Source organism: Netta rufina, assembly GCF_964035555.1.
Source record: "Netta rufina genome assembly, chromosome: 1".
Taxonomy (NCBI): domain Eukaryota; kingdom Metazoa; phylum Chordata; class Aves; order Anseriformes; family Anatidae; genus Netta; species Netta rufina.
The window spans coordinates 154,083,171-154,103,140 of NC_140123.1; the positions used below are offsets into that span (position 1 = coordinate 154,083,171).

Consider the following 19,970-nt stretch of genomic DNA (forward strand, 5'->3'; position numbering starts at 1 on the left):
CTCACAAGCAGCAAATATGAAAATTAGGTTTTTAAATTCTTTGAGATCAGTTGATATTTTCTCTCTGTTAAAATGAGTTTTCAGAGTTTATTATTTTCACAGTGGGAAGTACACAAAAGGAATTTACCTTTGTAAGCAGAGTTGTTGTCCATACCTACAGTTACGTTCACTGATCTTACCTAGAAATGACTAAATGCTGGTGGTATGGCTATAAATTGTAGTTGTATAGATGTCCAAGCCATGTTGATTTGTGTTTGTACTTGATAGCACATTGATAGGTAATAATAGGTCTAGAATTAAAAGATATTTTCTTCTCGTAATCAGTAACATTTAATGTGAGAGGTCTGTTATGAATGAGTTGCATACATTAGTTTATGTATGTTTGGAGCTTGGTATGCTGATGACTTTGCCTTATAAACATATTCTTTGTCTTGTGGCTGAAAATAACAGCAGGGATTTATGCAGTGTTTATGAAAGGGGGAAGCTGTTCTTACCTTCTAATGCAAGCCATGCCTGGGGCTCCTGTGTTTCCATTTTCTTAAATCCTCAGGTGGAGGTGTAGTACATGGTTTGATTGTGGATGAGCTGTGTAGTTAATGCAAACACAGCTCAGGTCTGTCTGGAGCTCTTGGGTGTTACTGCCTCATGTTGCAGAAAGTCTGGATGTGTGATCCCACTGAAGAGAGAAGCAGTGAAGTAATGCCATGCCACTCTGCAGTGCACGCATGGGCTGTATTCCGGGACTGGATGCTATTGCCCCACGTTTTCTTGAGTGCGATAGCAGAAAGCACCTAAATGCCTGCAAATTAATGAAAGTAACATTGCCATTAGGATTTGAAATATTAAACTGGGATAAAGTAATTCTTTAAATAGAGAAAATACAAATTTGATAAATAATATGAGAGCAAAACATTTCATAGCTGATCTACACCGCTGACTAATTGCATCCTTGAAAAAGAAGGTCCTTTCCTCCATTCCTATTTACACAAGAGTGGCATAGGGTTTCCCATTGCTTGCATTGTTTGCTAGGTCACTGCAAACATCTCTTTTTGCTTTGGAGGCTTGGAAGTGGTTAGTTTCCATTCTACAGGCAACAGCCCCCTGCTTGCTCTCAGGAGTTTGTCTCCCCTTTCCTTCTCACTCTGATAGGAACCAAAAGGAAGAGTCTTTCACAAGACTCAACTTTACTTAAAACCTAACCTATGTGATAAAGTGAATAAATAAGGAATAACAGAGTGTAGGTAAGGTGTGACATACTCATATATGAGTAGATTCACATAGCATTGATAGTGAAAGAAATCAGAATCTCAAAATTTCTATTACCGTGGTATTTTCTAGTGAATGGCGACCTGTCAAAGAAAAGTGTTTTACTAGTGTGGATAAGAAGAATTCCCCTGCAAAACAGAGCAACTCCTTTGCTCTGAACTTAGATTTATATGTGTATTTAGCCATCCCAAGAACTTCTCAGAGAATTGAACATTTTAGTCTTGTCATTAGTGTAGGACCATTCAAGCAAAACACCAGCTCTTGTTACGTCTGATTGGACTGTAACCATGCTTGTGGAAATCTCCAGCTTGTGACATCCTGGAATGTTTCTACTTCTGTCCTGTTTTGTAATAGCTTTTTAGTCTACCTTGTGTCCACCTAGTCTGCAGTTTTCCCCATTAACCTATTGGCCAGTGTTACTTAACGCAATTAAGTTGTACCTCTTCTACTTACACTCACAGAATCAGAGAGTGCCTGAGGTTGGAAGGGACCTCTGGAGGTCATCTTGTCCAACTTCCCTGCTTAAGCAGGCTTCCCAGAGCAGGTTACCTCTCTAAACTGTGATGTTTATTAAAAAAATTAAATGAGGTTGACAGGTTTAGATATTATCTGAGTGTCGCACAACTGTCAGCCTCTTGAACTCCAGAAACCTCTGACAGGTAAGTTAATTTGTTTACTCTTGGGGAATTGGTAATTTGATTTTCCTTCAGAAGATGCCATATTCCATGCTGCTACAAGTGCACAGCACTTGTCACAGGCTTCCCAGTTCACTTGCTAAAAGAACTTACTAGGCACCATCCTGGTGTACTAATGAAATAGTACATTATCACAAAAGTAATATTGACTATACACTCTTGAGGTAGTGAATATTTACCTCACAGTGATATGGATGCCTGACATTGCTTCTGAGCTTCCAGATTTGTTTGCCAGTTCTTTTTTCCCATACACAGTCTATCTTCAGGCTTTTACATACAAGAAATTTGAAAACGAGAGGAGAAATGTTTTCTTAAATCTAATTGTGTTTCTTTGAATTTGTATCTGCATTTGGCTCAGGGTATAAGATTTCTTAAGTTCTGAGAAGTTTACAGCACTGCACTGGAGAAAATTGGAGAGCTTAGTTCACATTGATTTGTGTTTCAAATGTAGGAAGAACAGAAGTTGTGTTATGAAATGCCCTGCTTATGTATATTTAAAAAAAAAAAAAAAAAGTAAATTTGAGAAATGTAAGTGAGCTGGATAAAAGAATGCATGGTTAGAGCGGCATTTCAAACTTGCAAAACTTTGCTATTGATTTTTGCTAGAATATTATAATAATACGCATCAATCCACATTCATTTTATATAAAAAGGTGTATTACAGTATTTCAAAAAATATAAATTCTCCAAAATTTATTGAACCTTGATTGCATTGTTCATCAACTTTCTTTATCTTACTGGCTTGTTTTCATAACGTCCTGCGTCTACTGATTATGTGAAGGTTATTTTTCATGGGGCAACATCAGATTTGGATAAATTTTTAATATGTTGTAAATGTTTTGTCAGTACAGGTGTCCAAGTTAGCTGATGTCATGGTCAGGCATGGTGTGAAGAAAGGAGATCGTGTTGTCATCTACATGCCCATGATTCCACAGACAGTATACTGTATGTTGGCTTGTGCAAGAATAGGAGCCATCCATAGCCTGATTTTTGGTGGATTTGCCTCTAAAGAGCTTGCTGTTCGCATTGATCACGCAAAGGTAATGCATATTTAGAACAACAAATGCCATTGCCTTAGTTATTTAAACCAATGTCAAAAACATTTTTTTCCCCTGAAAGGATAACAACATTTCCTTTTGTGTGGCACATGGCCTCAGTTTGCTTGTAACACCTAAATTGAAATGTGAACTTATTACTTGTATGCTAAGGGTTGTATTTGTGTATCAGCCATTTAAGTACAGTTTTTTTTATTTCTTTAAAAAAATCATGATTATTTAACATACTGTTGTCTGTTTAGACTGACTGACAAAAAAAGAAGAAAGTCTCTACTAAACATCACCTTAAAATTTTGGTGTCTCACCCAGCATTTTTCAACAGTCAACAGTCTACGTTATGCCAAGCCTCAGTAACTTCATTGGTTTACCTGATGTTTGTATATGTTAAGTAATAAGTTTTTCAGCTATATTTACTTCATCTAATTTGTACAAGAATCAGCGCAACCAGTGAGCTAACTGCCTTAAATTAATGGCTCTGTAGAGAACACAGGTAATAGAGGTGAATGCTTTAAAGGCTTCCGAGTTAAAGTTAAACATGTTTATGAAACATTATGTAAGTCTTTTTAAGTGAAAATGCATATAATACTTCAATAACCAGCTCAGTAGCTTTTATTGTTATATTAAGAGCTTGTGTATGTATATGTATACAGTGTTTATACTGGAAGATTCTGTTATGGTTTTCTATCAATGAACAAAACTCTCTGACATCTTTATCAGTTGCTTGGATCATTCAGACCCTCTGCAGTAGCCATAATCACTGAATCATGTTGGCTAGACTTAGAAGCCTTAGCTTAGAAGAAATGTTATACAGGGTAAAGTCTGCAGGATTTGTGGAACTTTTACTGAGATTTTTGTGTGCAGAAGTGCTCTTCAGATCCCTAAAGTTTGAATTTTATGAATATCTGTAAATTGAGAGCACTTCTTTTAAAAAGTTGAATGCATTTCCCCTTTCCTGCCACCCCCGTTTGGTGTTCTAACAAAGCAGAAGTTAATAGAATAGCTGAAGTGCTTTGCTGGATTTATGAAAAATAGCTGGAAGGAGACTAAAGGCAGGTTGAGTTTTTCCATGTCTTTTTTCCTATTCCCTGACTTTTTCAAAAGCTGTAAAAATTAATTTTTACTCATAGAAGTTTTTGATTAGGGAAAAGTAATAGATTAGATTTTGATAAGAAAAAATAAACGTGAAAGTTGAAAATGAAAGTTGTTTCAATATGAATCATCTAGCATGTTTACTTTTAGAGTATTTTGCAATTGTTAACTACTTAATCCCAGTAGACCTTCTCAGAGGGACAAAAAGAGACAGCACTGTAATCATAGTCTTTGCGTCATGCATTAAAAGGAAAACAGAGAAAGTTTAAATTATTTACTCAAGGTCATGTAGCACATCTTTTTAATGGCTAGCTATAGAATTACTACCTGCAAGCTATGGATTAAATCTTAATTTATGTTGCCTTTTTTTCTTTTAAAAGGCAGAGCTAAATATTTAGTTTTATTTTTTGATCCATCTGATATATAATGAAAATGTAAGAAAAGAGGAGAGGCACACTACATTTCAAGCCTTTCCCCTCTTATGCAGTATTGTAAAACTTCCTTGATAAGTGAATTGCACACTACTAGATTATCTTCAAGATATAAGTAGCTGTGATAGAAAGTGTTTTCCTGAACTCAGATATTAATTGAAGCAGTCTCAGCCCCCTCCTCCTTCCCCCCCCCCCAGGTACCAAGTATTTGTATTAGGCTTTTGTATGAATTAGGTACTGCAGTATAGGGCCCAATTTTGGAAAAATTAACTAGAAAGAGTTAAAGACATGGAATAGAAAGCTGGCTTCGAGGTGCTTTTTCAGAAGAAAGGTTGAACTTCAAGTTTTGCCAGAAGACCTAAATAACAGATACTTTCTAGTGACTATGAAAAACTACATATACTTTAACAACTTGCCTTAATTTAACTTGAATTTTAATAGGTTTAATTTTTACTCTTGCCAGGTATTGGCAGTGTTATAGACTTTCTATGGTGAATTGTGATGAAGTGATACAGTGTATGAGAAGAGGCATTTCTTCAAATCTTTTATTTCATCTGAATTTGAGAATATGTAGTTTTCAATATCAAAACAGTAGATACTTTTGAAGAATGTTAATTATATTTTGAGAAATTAATATGACATTTGTTTAAGCACTTTATCTTAATAAACTAGGAAAGCAGAGAAGGATGTTTTAAGAATAGTGCTTCTGTGTTTATTAAATAAGGCAGTTGCTATGCCTTTGATAAACAAATTTTTTTTTTATTGGAATCACAGTAATTATATAGCAATTCTTTTTAGACTTTAAGTCCAAACCTTGCAAAATAAATATGAGTAATGGTTTTTTTTTTTTTTAGACATGATTTTTGAAAGCTCTTCAGGCTAAAGCAGAATTACGATTTGCACAACAGTTCTTTGAAATGCAAAATATAAGAGACACCCAAGTTATTCAAAACTATCTTTTATGATCTTCCGTTGAGGTCAGAAATACTGTATTCCTCACTTATTTACTATTGACACAGTCAGGTATTTTAATAAGGCATCCTTGAAAAAATAAGTTAATATTTTGCAATAATGTATTCTGAACAAGACATATTTCCTATGCACAGATGTGGCTATAAATGGTTACACCTACTTCTCGTCATAATGCGGCACATATGGGACCATGGAGTGATTAGAAGCAGCCAGCATGGGTTTATGAAGGGCAGGTCCTGCCTGACTACCTTGGTCTCCTTCTAAGATAAGATGATCTACTTAGTAGATGAGGGCAAGGCGGGAAGGGCTATAGATGTTGTTTACCTTGATTTTAGTGAGGCATTTGATGCCATTTTTCATAGTATTCTCCCTGAGAAAAGCAGCTTAGGTATACAGTTTGCTGGGTGAAGATTTGTCTGGAGAGTCACAGTGAATGGAGTTCTGTCCAGATGGTGGGTGGTCACCAGTAGCGTTCCCAGGGCTCAGTATTGGGGCCAGTTTTGTTTAACATTTTTATCAATGTGGATGAAGGAATTGAGTGCAACTTTTGTAAGTTGTAGGTGACACCAAGTTAGGCAGGAGTGTTGATCTGCTTGGGTGTAGGAAGGCTTGGCAGAGGGATCTGGATAGGCTGAACTGGTGGGCTGAGTCCAGTCACAAGATACTCAACAAGGCCAAGTGCTGGGTCCCGCACTTGGGTCATAACAACCCCAAGCAGTGGTATAGGCTGGGGGCAGAGTGGCTGGGAAGTTGCCTGGCAGAAAAGGACCTGGGAGTGCTAGTTGACAGCCGGCTGAATGTGAGCCATCATTTGGCCCAGGTGGCCATGAAGGTCAATGGCATCCTGGCCTGCATCAGAAATAGCATGGCCAGCAGGACTGGGGAAGAGATTTTTTCCTTCGCATTTGGCACTGGTGGCACCGTGCCTTAAGTACTGTGTTCAGTTCTGGGCCCCTCACTACAAGAAGGACATTGAGGTTCTGGAGTGTGTGTAGAGAAAAGCAATGATGCTGGTGAAGGGACTAGAAAACAAGGCTTATGAGGAGCAGCTGAGGGAACTGGGGTTGTTTAGTTTGGAGAAGAGGAGGCTGAGGGGAGACCTCATTGCTACAACTGCCTGAAAGAAGGTTGCAGTGAGGAGGGCGTCGATCTCTTTTCACAGATGACAAGTGGTAGGATGCAAGGAAAGGGCCTCAAGTGGAGTTAGAGGAGATTTAGATCGGATATTAGGAAGAATTTTTTCATGGAGAGGGTGGTTATGTGTTGCAACGGGCTGCCCAGGGAAATGGTAGAGTCCCAGTCCCTGAAGGTATTTAAGAGACACGTGGATGTGGCATTAAGGGACATGGTTTAGTGATGGGATTCAGTAGGTCAGGTTGATGGTTGGTTGGACTTGGTGGTTTTGAAAGTCTTTTCCAGCCTAGATGATTCCGTGATTAAGACTGCAGGCTCAGCTGCTAAAACTTAATTGCCTTATAATATTTGTAGTCCTGTCTTGACTTGAAGCACTTTTTTTTTTTTTTTTTTTGTAATATGTTTTTAGAAATGTATTATAGATTAGAAGGCAGTACCTTGCTCTTTATTTTTTTTACTTGTATGGTATGATTCTGGTCTCTGTGTACAGCAGTGTATAATACCTGACGGAAATAAATGTGCATGACTCATGTAACTACATAGTCAGAGCAGTACCAATGCAATGAAAGTGCAAGAAATCTGAGGACAGGCATGTGATCAGGTGTGTGGCTGGGGCAAGAAATGGAAAGAGCTTTGTGTGTTGGTTGAGTGCTTGAGTGCAGGATCTCTCCACAAATGTCTTCATGATGGTACTGACATTTTATACCTAAAGCTTGCCTGTGTTCAGTTTGAGCTTTTTGCAGCTTTCTGAGTTGGCCCACTAAAAGCATTAGTTGCTTCTTCTAAACCTTGCCTTGCATGCTGCTAAACACTATGGAAGAATTTGTAGAAGGAGCCTTTACAGTAGAAAAAAATTGTTGGTCTAGTACTAATGGACCTTGCTTTATCTCACTTCTACTTCATATTTTTTTTTTCTACAGCTCACTATCTCTGGCATTCCTTCTCCAGCAAACCTCAGAACTTCTCTGCTTTTCCATCATACTAGTTGTATTTCTATGTAATCTATCATGCAGGACTACATGGAGCCATGGAAGAGGTGGGAAACGGGTGTATAAAAGCAATATGGGAGTGGAGGTGCAGGGGAAATAATATCAGTAGACAAGAGAGGTAAAACACTAGAAACAACTAGTTTTGAACCTTTGGTTTGCACAGAGTGATCCATGATGCTTACAAGAAATAACCCTCACTTGGGAAATACATCACCTTAACCAATGTAGTACTGGCTATATTTATATTTCCTTGCTGCTTACAAAGTAGTTTATGAGCAGAGGGGACACATTTTACATATGACTGTAAACCTGAAATTGGCAACAGTCATTCATTGTAACAATTGAATACAAACATGTTAATAACATATTAATTACATCTAATTCCAGGGTAGCCTCCTGATGAATTTTCAATTTAACTGTATTGTATTGTATCATCTTTTATCAAAATCGCTGCATCCCAAAAGGGAAAGATGACAAATGCTGAAATTTTAAAGCTCATCAGAAACCTTTATTTTGAGTACAAGCTAATTATCAAACTTCCCTGAATGGCAGATCTATACAGGAAACATTTTGTTATTCTTTGAAATAATTTTAAGAATAAATTGTAAAAAACAATCTGTACTTTCTTTGCAATCTTAATGAAATCTTAACTGTAGCATTGTGGATTGTGCCTACCTAATGAGATATATGCTGATGCATACGTTTACTAAACTAGCTGGATAAGAGTGAGGAAAGCAAGGAGATTGAAGGCTCATTCTTCTGTAATTAAAATGTGTTCTAATATATAGTTTCTTTGGTGCTACCCTTTCCTGAAATACAAGAAATACAAATTACTGATCTTGGGATATAAATCAAAATAATTTGTATGCAGTGAAGTGACTTTTTTGCCATAGGAAATCTTGGATCAGCATCTTACTGAGATTGATTTAATGAAAAATGTAATGGAAAATCTGGAAATCTTCTATATCCACATCGGGAAATAGAAATTATTCTAAAAAACAAACAAACAAAAACAAAAAAGCAAGCAAACGAACAAAAAAAAATACAACAAACAAACAAACAAAAAAACAACAAAGCAGAACTACAGAAATTTGATTTTAACGGGATTTGCATCCTGAATCCTGCAACCATCACCTTTAAGACTCTAGCTTAAATTCCCTCGTGTGCTTTACAATTTTAGCTTATTCTTTTCTGGTATTTCTAGTTTCTTGTCATCTCTTGCTTGTTTTCTTTTTCCTCTTTCCCCCTCTTACCCTCCCGTGTCATTTAATTGCAGGCTGAGAAAGAGCCACCAAAGTGCTATAGCTAGTTGTGTTCAAACATAATTAGGAAGCAGGCTGACTAGGACAGATGATTGTTGTCATTGTTGTAGAGCTTTTCCTTAGTGGAGGGCTACATGGAGATGGGGTTTTCTGTCTGATTAATAAATTTTGTACAATTTACAAGTACTTAATGTTGTTGCTCAAATTTGTTTGAAAATGCTGAAGAGTGTCAGAGTTACTAGAGTGCTGCAGAACAAAAAACAGATGCATGGACAGCAAGATCACACAGGCTTTGTTTCCTTAGAAACTGATCTAACCCCTGGTTCTAATTATATGAAGATAGATTTTCTATACTGAGCTTCATTAACCAACTAATTGCATGGAAAACATGTTATTAGGCTACATATACTTTATAAAAATACATTGCAAATGTATATATCAACAGTTTAACTTCTTCATTTTAGCCCAAACTTATTGTAACAGCAAGTTTTGGAGTTGAACCGAAAAGGAAAGTGGAATACATATCACTCCTAGAAGGAGCACTTGCAAGGGTACAGAACAAACCTGAGAAAGTTCTCATTTACAGGCGACCTAACTTGGTGAGTGTACAGTTGCAGTGCCTTATTGTTAACTTTCAGATATATATTTAGTCCATATGTCTTCTCTGTCCTACAAGTAATTTTTTTTTAAATGTATCTGTTCTAGTTTGGTTTTGTATTTTATGGGGAAAACTTAAATGCATAATATTTACATAGTAAATAGAACTACTGCTACTGTACAGAAAATTGAATAGTATGTTTTTTTGACCTATTTACATTTTATTCCAACCATTTTTCTTTGAACTTTTTTTTTTTTTTTTTTTTTTTTTTTGATGGGCAGGGACATGTTCCTCTTGCCCCAGGCCGCGATCTCGACTGGGAAGAAGAGCTTTCAAAAGCACAACATTATAAGTGTGTCTCTGTTCCTTCAGACCATCCGCTTTATATTCTGTATACTTCTGGAACAACAGGCTTGCCCAAGGTAAAGGACTACCTGTAGTCTAACTGTTTGTAACCTATTTGCAGTTCCACTTGAGGGAAATATTTAATTAAGAAGGTTGAAAATGTTTACCGGAGCTCACTGCTATAAATGATTAGCATTGCTAGAAATGCTTTAAACTCATTTATTCATATTTTTCTACTTCAAAGTCCTGGAGTAAATTATATTTCTTTATTTAAATAGTAGTACAAAAATATACTTCATTTAACCCAAAATATTCATACAATAAAAGCTTGTGAGGATAGTAGAACGTCTTCCATCCATGAATATCTTCTGTACTTTAACTATTTTGAGATGAGCATAGGATAGTCCTTTAATGGCAAGATTAGTTAATATATCACTTCTACAATAGCATTTATTGCTGAATAGACTTTGCTTATTCATTATTTACATATTAGCTAATCTTCTCATAGATGAGATGTAATGAATGACATTACAGATTAAATGGAATTAGGCATCTTCTAAAGGCTTGTGTTGCTGAACAGTTCTGAGACTATAAATCCCATGAAAATGAAAGTTAAGATTGAGTAAGGCTGTAAATCAACATAGGGCATTCTTTGGAAATGTTTGCTTTCAAGTGTCAATTAGTCTTAAGGATCTGTTCTAAAAATATCTTATTTTAAAAGCAAACTCTTCGTGTTTGCTTGGTTCTTACAATTCTTTTATGAAGAGTAGTTCAACCTGAATGTAGTTTACCAGCAGTGATCTCACTATCACAAATTTGGAGCCAGTATCACACTGGTATGACTTAAATCTAAGTGTTCATGCAAGTAAAATTGTTCAGTTGTGATATCTCCATAACAAAACTTCTGTTAATCTCAGAGTGGAGACTGAGTTAGAGACTGAGACTAACGAAGGCAAACAGCTTTCTGAAATTCACAAAGCATTAGTTAACCATTCTCTGTTGTGGCAATCTCCATTTTAATGAGCTAACGTGTCTCAATGGTGCCCAGGTTCTTGGACAAGGTCTGAAATAATGCATGCAGAAAGAGAGAGTAATTCACCCCACTTACTTTAGGCATCGGCTATTCCACAGGTGCCCCTTTTTCTCTATTGATACTGGGATTCAGGGAGCCTAGACAATAAGTGTAAAATATGACTAACATTTGGATGGATAAAATGAAGTAAGGATTTGTTCTCTTATATTTTTGTCAGCATAAGTTGACTTAAAATTTGTATCTGATTTGAATGAGACAACTTCAGTCTTTGTTAGTTGTCTTCTGGAAACTGTTGTCATAGGACTTGGGTTTTTCTTTTTTTTTTTTCTCCCCAACATTACTTCAGTTGGACCATTAGCAGAAGCATATACTTGTAAGAAAGGATCCTTTTATTAAGTGAGGAGTATTGGAAATGGATAACTTTAAGTCTGTTACTGCTAAAAATTCAAAATTTAATTGAAGACAGGCATATTATTGCATTCTTTAAATGGTCTTAAATGTTTAAATTTTCTTATTTAGGGTGTTATCAGACCAACAGGTGGCTATGCAGTAATGCTGAACTGGACAATGTCAGCTGTATATGGACTCAAACCTGGTGAGGTAATTCTGTTTAAATGTTGTATAATTTCTTTTTGAACTTGTCTTAAAAAAAGCGCACACAACAATATTCTTATTTTTTTTTTATTTCATTTTAGGTGTGGTGGGCAGCTTCTGATTTAGGCTGGGTAGTTGGCCATTCCTACATTTGCTATGGGCCTCTCCTTCATGGGAACCCTACAGTTTTGTATGAGGTAAATGTGTACTACCAACAATGACGTTTTTGCAGTAAGTGCAATGTGGAATTAGGGTATTACTTCTTCTTTCAGATTTTTCTTCTCAGGTGGTTTCAAAATTAAAGTATTTTAATTGAGTTCATCAAACCTGGCCTCTTCCAGTACTGGCTCATAGTACAAATCTAGTTTGTGAGCCACTTCCAATGACTTCATGGGCAGCCTGAGTAGCACACAAAGAAGTTTGCCCTCCTGTCTGATGACTGCAGTGGAGGGTAAAAGCTGAGTACTACAGATTCCAGCGCTGATTCTTGGATCAGCATCAAGGCAGAAGACGGTGCCTGAGCTAGAGTTACAGTGGAGAGTCTGGGCTGTAAATTAGCACTGTCCTGGTTTTGGCTGGGATAGAGGTAATTTTCTTCCTAGTAGCTGGTATGGTGGTGTGTTTTGGATTTAGTATGAGAATAATGCGGATAACGCTCTGATGTTCTGTTGCAGAGTAATGCTTAGGCTTATTCAAGGACTTTTCAATTTCTTGTGCTGCCCTGCCAGTGAAAAGGCTGGGTGTACACGAGAAGCTGCTGTGTGAACCGTGTCTGTGACACTGGATGAGCTCATATTCATGTTTCATGTTACTGTTTCCCATTATATTAAGTTTATTTTTGTCAGTGTGCGTAGAAAGAAGATTGGTAATCTCTCATAAAACAGCAGATTATGCCCAGCTGACACCTGTGTATGTTGCTTTGTGGTTTTGTTTATAATTTTTGTAATGGAAGAATGTGAAATAAGAAACAAAGTGCAATGTTTAAAAGCATAGCAAATTTTGAGGTCTTAAAACTGCAGTATGGACTTTAGTCTCATCTTTGTGGTTCTACTGATTTCTTCCTTTCACTGAAATACTCCAGGTAAAGTGTTAAGCTGTTGTATGAAACAGAAAATGATCTTCTGTTAGCGTATTTTTCTTCCGCATGTTGTGATCTGTAAGGTCTGAGGCAAATAACAGTTTTTTAGCGTCTAGACCTTGAATTGATTTTTTCAATAATCTCTCAGGAAAGCAGGCCTGCAAAACAAGTATTTTTTATTAAATATTAAAGTACACAGTGTAATAACATTTTTTTTTTCCCTAAACAGCTAAGTCATAGAGAATCTCACATACTTTAATATTTCCAGCCAATGACTGCAGCAACTGGAGGAAACTTAAACAAATTGTTATTCTTAATTTCAAATCCAATTTCCCTTCGTGAAAGATGAAGTTTACTGACTTGCTTAATGCATCAGCATTCAGCATGAAAGCTTGAAGTGAATGCATTATTTTCCTGTGAAGATGACAAACAGTCTGGACACTCCTTTTAGCATTATGGGGTGACAGAAGAGACTACTGTGAGCAAGCTTTGGCTCTGAAAGATAAACTAAAGTTAAAATTTTGCACACAGATATATTCAGTATCCAGTTTTCACCTGCATTTTTCTGAGGTGGAAAGGTGAAGAAGAGCAGTCTGTGTTTTGCACACAATGTCCCACAAGATTCCATTTGTCCTTCCCCTTTTAGGTGGTAATCTTTGCTATTACACCTATATGCTATGTAAAAACTCTGTAAAATCTTTGGAAATTTAGTATCCTTAAGCAAGAATCTGTTACTTATTTTGACTTTGTCCTGTTTTCTGGAAATGACGGCTTAAAACGGCTATCACTGCAGGCTATATTTAAATACTAACCTGCCATCCCTCAAGCTTGTACCTACTTTTCCAGCAAAAAAAATCTGGTATACAGTCTCTACACAAGCTAGAAATCTTTGTTTTCTTACTTCACTTGGATTTACTCAGATAGTGTAGATCTTCTGTGCAAAGTTAAGAGATGGACAAACAAACAAATTGTGGGGAATGCTAGCAACACTGGTGCTAGCATTTAATATTACTCCCTGTAAGTAAGGTATATGTTACTGACTAAAATACCATTTCCTCAGGCAAACAGTAGGAGAAAAGGGCACAGATAATCTTACGTCCCTTCTGATGCTGCTCATTGTGCAGCATTGTAAAATAAAATCTCTTCATTATTGCTGCTGCTAAACATAAATACGTTCACATGAGAATCTGCTGCTTCACTGTAAAATTTGGCCTTCCTCTTTGGCCCTGGTAGCCTGGGCCAAGAGGAAGCTGTCTACAGGCAGGCTCCTCTGTTAGGATTAGCTGGCTAAGTTTGTCCTGCAGCCAAGGGTTATGTGCAACACAACACAGCCTTTAGGGCCAAATTTTATGTGCAGCACAGCACAGGCCTGCACCTCCTCAGGTCAACTGTTAAACGGATTGCTAACTTTGTGATGTGCAACAGTCTTCCAGTGAGATCATTTCTGGTTTAGGAGTACATGAAGGAGTAAACCGTTGACTTTTTTGACCAAAGACTTGGTAGACTCAATTCTTACTTATGTGTGTATGAATTTGAGAAATCTCAGCATATGCTGCTAGGAGCTGGTACTTTCAGTGTCAGTGTGTGTCGTGCATGTGCATTCTCCTGTGTAGGTGTATGTCTATCAAGGTAAACGTAAATGCCATGTAAATATACCTATATAGATACTAATCGCTTTTCTCACCCTTGTGTTCGTATTCTTTACATTTCTAAATGTATTTCATTATCCAGAGTTTTCAGATGTTTTGTTCATCTATTCCATCCACTAGTCAATTTTTTTTTTTTTAATTTTCTATTTAGAAATCTAGTTTATGAATAATATCTACTTTTAGGCTCCTTTGCTTTTTAATTAAGAAATTTTGGAGGCAGTGAACACACAACATATTTGGAGTGTATTAACACTAAATGTGCGAGCTCAGATGAAGTTTGGAAAAGAAATAAATTAAGCACTTTTCTGTGTTGATTTTTTTGATTTGGACAATTTACCTGATGTTGTGTACCTTCCAAACCCCATCTTGATCTTTATTTCATTTGCAGGTGCTCAGTGTAGTTCTGGTATACAGTTTTTGGGGCTTCAGTGGCTTAAGGATCTCTACAAGTAATTAAACAGAGAATTCAGTAATAAATGTCTTTCATTAGAAAAACAAAGAAAGTAGAGTAAAGAAAAAAGAAATAGTTGTTCTTTTCAAGTTTAATTCTTTTATAGAATTCCATTTTCTACTATGGGAAAGAAACAACATACAATGGTTTCCCAGTGGACCAATAGAATTTTAAGGCTGGGGACCACCATGATTGACTTTTCTGATATTCTGAATAACATGGAGCAAAAACTTTAGGTGGTAGCAGAAGTACACATTTATAGAATCAAATATCATGTTAGTTTGAGTATTAAATTATTATACTCCAATTAATGTTTAAACACATAATAGATGTTAATTGGATTCTTTATTCCAAAGAGATTAACTCATCACCACCGCTCCAGTTAAGTAGAAGAGGAAAGTGGTGTGGGTAAATGACATTTTCCCAGACATAAGGAAAAGACTTGGATAGTTTTATAGTATCTATTCTTGACCACTGAGAACATTAAAATTATTGCATGCAATTTCCAGAAGAGAATCATGAAAGTAAATACTGCAATGGAGGTGTTTTCATTCTAGAAGGTATGGAGTAACACAAGAAGAAATGATGAGGACAGCAATGTGTTCCTTCAGTAGTCTCTTACATGATCGTCTTACAGTGGAGTTTTTTTCATTTCACAGAATCACAGAATTTCTAGGTTGGAAGAGACCTCAAGATCATCGAGTCCAACCTCTGACCTAATGCTAGCAGTCCCCACTAAACCATATCCCTAAGCTCTACATCTAAACGTCTTTTGAAGACTTCCAGGGATGGTGACTCCACCACTTCCCTGGGCAGCCTGTTCCAATGCCTAACAACCCTTTCAGTAAAGAAGTTCTTCCTAACATCCAACCTAAAACTCCCCTGGCACAACTTAAGCCCATTCCCCCTCGTCCCGTCACCGGGCACATGGGAGAACAGACCAACCCCCACCTCGCTACAGCCTCCCTTGAGGTACCTATAGAGAGCGATAAGGTCGCCCCTGAGCCTCCTCTTCTCCAGGCTGAACAAGCCCAGCTCCCTCAGCCGCTCCTCGTAGGACTTGTTCTCCAGGCCCCTCACCAGCTTCGTCGCCCTTCTCTGGACCCGCTCAAGCACCTCGATGTCCTTCTTGTAGCGAGGGGCCCAAAACTGAACACAGTACTCAAGGTGCGGCCTCACCAGAGCTGAGTACAGGGGGACGATCACCTCCCTAGCCCTGCTGGTCACACTGTTTCTGATACAAGCCAGGATGCCGTTGGCCTTCTTGGCCACTTGAGCACACTGCTGGCTCATATTGTCCTGGTTTGTTTTTCTCTAAAGAATGATAGACTTCATATATAAATAAGCTACTTGAAGTCTCACATCCCACTCTGGGTTGTTTGTGAGGATTGGATCCCAAGCAAACGGGCAGCAGGAAGAGAAAGTCTAGTTACTTCTTGTGATCTGTAATGCCAGGAAGACAGCAGCGTTGTCATTACTGCAATGCTCAGGATGTGGAATTAGAGCCAGCGAAAGGAAGAGGACGATGCCTACGCCTGCCAAGGAGCTGTGCCTTGAGGACTTCATTTGAGTGGTCTTAGGACAGAGAAGGAGCTGTAGTCCCACACAGAGCTGCAGTGAGACATTTCTGTGCTTGGGGAGCCTTCCCCACAGCTCTCGCAGGGGTCCTTCCAGCCACTGCTCTTGCAACAAGCCTACAGCCTACACAGCAGCAGCAGCAACCAAAGGGTCTGGGTTTACACTTACTCTACTTTGGCACATTTCTTAGCTGCTTGGGACATCCAGCCTTGCTGTGGTTCTTGTAAGCCATTATCGGCTTTCAAAGAAAGCACTGTCCCTGGAGTTTGCCAGTTCTGCCATTGCCCATATTGGTCATATTTGCGGAGTGAACTCAGTAGGATGTGTCATCTCAAGTCTGTAGCGAGGGGTTGGCAGCAGGGCTGGCAGCAGAAGGGGGAACACCTCTATGAAGATGTTCTTTTGAGTCCTGATACCTCCTTGGTGTCAGCAGATTTTAGTGGCATTGAGCTCCATGTATACTATTCACTATGCAGAGAGAATTTCCTCATCATGAGCTGAAGTTTATCTTTAATTGAATAGCCTCACGTTGTTATGAGTCAGGCAAAAAGGGAATTGCTGAGCTGTTATTGATGTGTAGTTGGTTGTTTTATTATAGTTTTCCTAATGTCTTTTTTTTTTTTTTTTTTTCCTCAAGTAATCCATCCCAATAGCTTCTTTTTCCACAGGAGAACATTTCTATCCCCTTGATCATCCTTGCTGCCTATGAATTTTCTTTCATAATCATGCATTATCCATCAACGCATTCTGCCTGAGGATGTGTGCTCAGTTGGTAGACATTTGATAAATTACGTGCTCAGTCTAGGTACTTCCAGAAAGAAACACATTCCTATCTGTCTGTCATTCTGAGTCTCTTGGTAGGTTATTAAAAGAAAGACTTTTCTACCTGAATCCTATCTGATTCAAGAAGTGAATCTCCTACATCTCTTTTTTAAAATTGGGTGATGCAGATCACTCTTCCTGACTGCCTTGTTCTTGGTCACCACCATCTCAGTTCCTGCCAACCACGGATACTACTGACAGTGGTTTCTTTTTAATAAGTTTTCGTCTGCAGTATTGATGCAAATATTGCATCAGGTTCTGAGCTGATCCCTGCAGAAATGCAGTGGAGTCATCTCATTTGCTTACGTTCCCCAATTGACTCAGCAACCTGTCAGCATATTTTGAATTCAGTTACCTTGTGCTGTACTTTTTGTAGCAGTGACTTTTTAAAAATCAAAACTGCATGTGATAATAAGCCTCTCATGGCATCTTGCAGTACTCTACAATTTTTTTGTATGATAAATGAGAACATACTTTGGCACTTTTAGTAGTAGTGTTTTTTTTTTTTTTTTTTTTTTTTTTTGTGGTCTGAAATTAATTTGCACTGTCCCTGATTCGTTTTGCCTTTGTCAGTTTTTGTTTATGCAACTGCCAAGGCACTGGAGAGCATTTTCTGCAGAATCAGTAAGAATATTTTGCAGCTAGGCCAGATTTTTTTTTTTTCCCTAAATGAAAATTTTAAGTGTTGCCTTATTGGGAACTATTTCCAGTTGACTGTCAGGGGAATTTTCTATTCCTTTACTTCCACAGTTCTTGCTGTTTTACTTGTTTTTCGCCTAGGTCTGAGAATTGCACTTCTCCAAACTGAAGCTGAGGTCAGGGTTTGGGCCAGCTGGAGCTCGCTGGAGGTGCGAGGCACAGGCAGGACTGCAGCATGGCTTGGCCAGGCACCAAGGGCAGGGACCTGAGCATGCATCGCCTCTGAGCCAAGGGAGGCTCCTCACACCTCTACCAGCTCTCTTGCCTCAGGTTACACAGCCACTCCATAGCAATCCTGGCCTTGAGCACTTGCAGCCAAGCCCAGAGGGTAGAGTTGAGGTCAGACACAACACTTTTAGGGGCTCTGGAAATTTTCATTTGCTTAAAAATTACAGGCTACATTATTATGGGCAGAGTAACCAACTTCAGATTGCCTCACAGTTAGGTTTTTGTTTGTTTTTTCTTTTCTGTCCAAGATGACTAAAAGCTGTACTAGTTCAATTACATAATTAGTTAATGAGAAGTTTATGGAAATTTGGAATTTTTTGCTCGAAGTCCATTCTAGTGTTAGTGATGCAAGGTTTAACTCCTATGCAGATCATTGCACATCTGCGGGTATAGTGAATATTATATGGAGATAACATGAACTTGAATAAAGAGGTTCATCAACTGGTGAGCACTTGGATGAATGCATGAAAATTACAATGAAGAGGAGAAGGCTTAAGGACTGAAAATCTGATGAAAGGTTTTTGTTTGGGAACTGTGTGTTATATGAAACAAAAAAAAAACCACTTTTTTTTTTTTCAGTACAGAAATCTCCTTTTGCATGCCTCTTTGGGAATCTAGGACAGGCTATTAGTAAAAAGAAAGTTTTTGGCACTAGTGATACTCCTCCCTCCTTGGCTGGGAACTCTTTTTTGTTTATTCCCTCTTCATTTGCTTCTCATTATGTCCTCTATACTACAAAAAAACACACTAAAATCTTCAATTGTGCCATCTGATTTGCCCTGCTTTTTTTCCTTTTGCAGCCATCCTCCACTGCTCCACTGCTCTCACCAGCAGTAGCTCACTGTAGGGCTGCAAAGCCAGCAGTAGGTGGCCAGCCTTGGTTGGGCATCCTGTGCTCTGGAAATTGCCAGCTGGCCACTGTTGGTCTTGCAGCTGGTGCCCAGCAAGTGTGGGGGGATTTGCAGTGGGGAAAAGGGAGAGGGAAAAGGAATACCTGGGAGCCTGCATCACAGCCAGCCGGCAGTTTGCTCTGTTGGGATGGGGCAACAAACCCGATTTGTGTGTGATTCTGTAAAGGCATTTGCTATGTTACTAGTGGCTTCTTACTGCACTAAAAGTAGGGGATTTAGTAAACTCTTCAAGGTATTCAAATGCCTGTGTTCCATTTGCATCTTGGCAAATTGAAAAGTATTAATTAAAGTTTTGCATGTTACTTTTTTTTTTTCACTGGACCTATTAATCTATTTGTTGTATTGTGTTTGTCTTCTTGCAAATGTGCTGCTTCAGAGGAAAAAAAGTAAAAGAAAGAAAAGTTTCTTGAACGTTACTGGCAGATGTCCAGACCATACAGCCTGTGGCTGGTTAGAAATTCAAAGCTGTGCCTGTAACTCTTGAAAGTAATAAAATACATGAACGTGGGTGATGTGTGTTAAGCAGGACACACTGCAAATTTGCGTTTACACAAGGCTGGTGGAGGTATAAATTTGTTTTGTGGCTGGTAAACTGCTGTAAATTTGGTGACATTTTCAGTGGTGCAACTTTCTCCTTATTCATGGCTTCCTGCAAGTGTTTGTCTCTCCTGTCTTGTTTGTATGCTTTGTCAAAGTTCATCTTCCAAGTTTGGCCTTTCTAGTGAAAAGGTTATGTAGCAATAGCTGCAGAGCTTTAACAACATCTTTTCATCATTTTGATATACGTATGGAGCAATTCGTTCATTCCAGTAACACATACAGAAAGATTATTGTTAGGTGAGCCTGTGCTGACTGCTTTTCATATTTGCAGCACCGTGGAAATATATTTTTGATTATTTATTATTATTATTATTATTATTATTATTATTATTATTATTATTATTATTATTATTATTATTATTTACCAGTGGACAATTTGTCATGTCCAATTACTTCTGTTTACAATTTTCCTGACTATGCCCTGTAGCTCAAGACAATGTTTAGTTTTCTAAAAACAAACAACAAATCCAGCAGATACCACACTAACACAG

General features: G+C 38.0%; 1 protein-coding gene across 2 annotated transcripts in view; it reads left to right on the forward strand.

Annotated features, from left to right (window-relative positions):
• ACSS3 (acyl-CoA synthetase short chain family member 3) overlaps positions 1-19,970 on the forward strand; it is a 65,771-nt gene that overhangs the window by 12,648 nt on the left and 33,153 nt on the right. Inside the window, exons 1-6 of one of the 2 annotated variants that reach the window (XM_084305942.1) lie at positions 2,990-3,001; positions 7,563-7,678; positions 9,358-9,492; positions 9,773-9,913; positions 11,389-11,469; positions 11,565-11,660. In XM_084305942.1, coding sequence (XP_084162068.1) covers positions 7,670-7,678; positions 9,358-9,492; positions 9,773-9,913; positions 11,389-11,469; positions 11,565-11,660 — 462 coding nt within the window. In that variant the 5' untranslated portion in view covers positions 2,990-3,001; positions 7,563-7,669. Of the gene's footprint in view, positions 1-2,812; positions 3,002-7,562; positions 7,679-9,357; positions 9,493-9,772; positions 9,914-11,388; positions 11,470-11,564; positions 11,661-19,970 lie in introns of those variants that run through there. The other variant, XM_084305941.1, reaches the window with a different exon arrangement.